The 3374-nt window shown below is 44.5% G+C and overlaps 1 protein-coding gene across 1 annotated transcript in view; it reads right to left on the bottom strand.

Annotated features, from left to right (window-relative positions):
- Window positions 1-3374, bottom strand: part of LOC101849950 (myosin-VIIa) — a gene marked incomplete at its 5' end in the record, with an annotated part of 68986 nt that overhangs the window by 29984 nt on the left and 35628 nt on the right. Inside the window, 4 exon segments of the mRNA XM_035971667.1 lie at window positions 662-846; window positions 1398-1567; window positions 2058-2266; window positions 2981-3187. Of these exon segments, the coding sequence (XP_035827560.1) occupies window positions 662-846; window positions 1398-1567; window positions 2058-2266; window positions 2981-3187 (771 nt within the window).

The raw sequence follows: 3374 nt of genomic DNA, 5'->3' as shown, positions 1-3374 counted from the left end.
TATAAAGTATTTGAACATCTCTAAATGTAATGGCCACTGGTTCAAAAGATGCAGCTTTTCATACTCCTTCACATGGTATCGATATCTCTATTTGACCAAATTTCCGATATTCGTCCTTTTTTCCTAAGACGGCAGTGTTGGTGGTTGCTTTCCCTCCTTATCTCCGGCAAGCAGCTCCCAGCAAGCCCACTGTCAGAACCTTTGTGCCGGCCAACTGCTGGCAGCGGCTCGGGCACATTCCTTTATGACAACTTCGACGTCAAATTGCTTTTCGAAATTTGCTGAAATCAGGGCTCTTTTACCCGGGGTTTAATCATTGAATGAAAAACTATCAAAATAGGTTCGTTGTTTTGATTTAACGCCCAATTAAGTGACGTAAATATCCCTCTTAGATTTCATACCAAAAGAGGGCCCCAGCATAGTAGGTTTACCCTCCTTGGAGATAATGAGTTTAACACTTTGCAGTCACTCAGCCAGCAGTACAAAATACCCCGTCTCGTCACCCAGCCAGGAAAGTGACTGCAACGGACTTCTCGCAGGTGACCAGAACAGATAATTTTCACCGTCGCATTATTGCGCCAAGTGAAGGCAAAGTGTTAAGTAGCCTAATTGCATTGATAGGGGAGGAAAATATCAAGGATTACGTCTTCTGTTTTCTCACCAATATCTCTGGCGGGGGCCGTGTGATGGTGGGCAGGACATAGACGCACTCGGCAGGGAAGGATCCCTTCTTCTGGGTGTTGACGTGTTGACCCGCGCACCAGCCAGAGTTCATGACCGTCTCACCGTTGTCAAGGTCAAGGATGATCAGGTCGCCCTTCTTCAGGCTCAGGATCGACGGGTCCGCTGGGAGAAAAAACAATAGTTGGAGGTTTTTCGTTTGAGAAAAGAGTAACAATCTTCAGGCTCAAAATTGATGTGTCGCCTGAGAACTAAAATGGAACAATCGCTGGGGTTTCTTGATTGAGTCTAGAGAAACTAACCACCACAATAACAGTCATTTCATGATCGACAGCTCCCCTGAAAACCATAACATTTACATTCGTTGGGTTTTTTTAATCAAAATTAAATAAAGATAAGCTCATCGACACAATAACATTTCACTACCTCAGAATTACAAAGTTCTATTTGCTCAGTACCTAGTTTTGAGTTTCACATCACGTCAAGTTTTTTCGAAAGCAATTCTTTGAATATCTTGATAACGACTCTGAAAAATCTTACAATTTTCATAGAGCAGATAGAACATTTGGTTTCTGTCCTCATGGTCTTAGTAACTCAAAACAGCCAAAAATGTCAGTTAGAACTTTGTAATTTTGAGGTAGCAATTTGTTGGTTCAGGATCGACCGGTTCCCAAAATGGACCAGTACGTAGAAGAACGTTGCTCTATACCACTCACATAGGTTCTCGTAATTCTGTATGGCAATGACGAACTTTGACCGCTTCTTCAGACCCTCCAGGAAGGTCACCACAAGGTCACGGATATCCTCGGCGTTGGGCGAAGTGAACGTGTACTCATCTCCCTTCACCGTGGCTAGCGTGAAGCTCTGACCGTGCATTTTGCCCGTTCTGAAGACACAAGATTACAAACAAAGTGTTGGATTAAAATCCATGGGGGAATTTCGTTTCAGCACGAGCGTTACGGCACTAGCAACACAACTGAGCCTTTGCTTCGTTTTAGTTTTAGTAAGGGCCTCAACAGCACAAAGTCTGCTTCGACTATCAAGGCACCCCGGAAATAGCGGGTCACAAGAGTGTGACAGACACACAAATGAAGAAGAGTAAAAATGACCATAGTAAGGATGAGGAAAGAAGAAGCAGCAGTTCCCCCATGTTGTTCCGGCACAGTATGAGCATGACAGTGATAAATCAGCCCATTTACAATTCTACTGTGCATAAGAACATGTTACTATCCCCCATTTGGGAAGCTTCTGCTTCTGTAAATGAACCAAAAGCAAAAAAAACCCAACAAAAACAACTGAGCCTCTACTTCTGTAAAAGAGCACACACAAAAAATGAAACAAAACAAAAAAGTTTCCAATTTCCTCAAATCCCTCACCTCGAACTGGAGACGGCCGTGATCTCAGGGAAGGACAACTCCAGCAGCACAGCCTCCTGGTCGTCAACGACGTACACGCCCGTCCAGTTCACCGCGATAATAACGTCGTTCTTGGGCAGGCTGGGCCCAGAGAACTTGTAAGCCTCGTAGAAGCGCGAGAACAGCAGCGGCCACTTGTACTTGGCGTAGCTCACTATGTCCTCTTTCACCTGGTGGGAGGGTGGGGGCAAAATTTGAAGTTTTAGTTTTGTTTTAGTTTTAGTAAGAGTTTTATGGCACTTGCAACACAATAGGGTCATATAAGTTCCAAAGAATAGATTTTATGTGCTACAAGAGAGTAACATACACAAAAAAAGGAGGGGAGATAAAGACGACAGATGTTTGATAGGAAAGGAGCACATCACACCAGAGCACCCGCCAACCACCCACAATTTGAAGTTTAACCATTCTGGTTTACCTTTTCAGGGCTGAACCAATTCCCTTCCAGAGTGCAGAGTCGATTTAGTTTAAGTAAGAGTTTTATGGCACTTGCTAATTCCTCCCTGACAGAAATATGCAACGTTTGACCCACTATAAGAGATATGTGCACAACCTATATTTTTTTCATTATGGAAACTTTAACAAATGAGTGTCTTCTATGACGTGATGTAGGCCAGTGGCCTTAAACATTTAATACACTAACTGACTATGGCACTTGTACAGCCATGGAGAGGTAAAGCCTCCTAGATAAACTCATTTAAACCCCCACCCCCCTTCCCCCCCAGTTTGATAATCCTACTTTAATTTTCCTAATTTCCACGGCCAAAATTAAATCAGCAGTAAAAAAAATACAACAAAAGGAGGAATTAAAAACAAAAACAAAACAACAACAAAAAACCCCCAGAGAAATCAAAAGACAAATAAAATCAATCCCCCCGGTGTACCTTGACGGGCTCAATCTGCTTGTTTCTGAAGTAGTCGGAGTGCAGTTTGTTGATGATGCTGTTCATCCACCAGTTGACGGCGTTGCCTTTCTGCAGGTACGAGTCAGGCACGTACGAGGAGAGCAGCGTCTGCAGGCGCGCCGGCTCTACGTCAGTGCCGTACTCGATGAAGTACTGCTGGGCCGAGATCATGGCGAGGTCCTCATCCTGGGATGGAGAGAGAGGGAGAAGGGAGGGTAAGGTGGATGGATGGATGGATGGATGGATGGCGTACTCGATTAAGTACTGCTGGGCCGAGAGAGATCATGGCGAGGTCTTCGTCCTGTCGGGGGAAGAGGGAGGGGTTAAATGGATGGAAGGATGGATGGATGAATGGATGGATGCCGTACTCGAT

This window comes from Aplysia californica, unplaced genomic scaffold, assembly GCF_000002075.1.
Source record: "Aplysia californica isolate F4 #8 unplaced genomic scaffold, AplCal3.0 scaffold00479, whole genome shotgun sequence".
Lineage (NCBI taxonomy): Eukaryota > Metazoa > Mollusca > Gastropoda > Aplysiida > Aplysiidae > Aplysia > Aplysia californica.
This window is presented reverse-complemented; position numbering and strand designations above follow the sequence as displayed.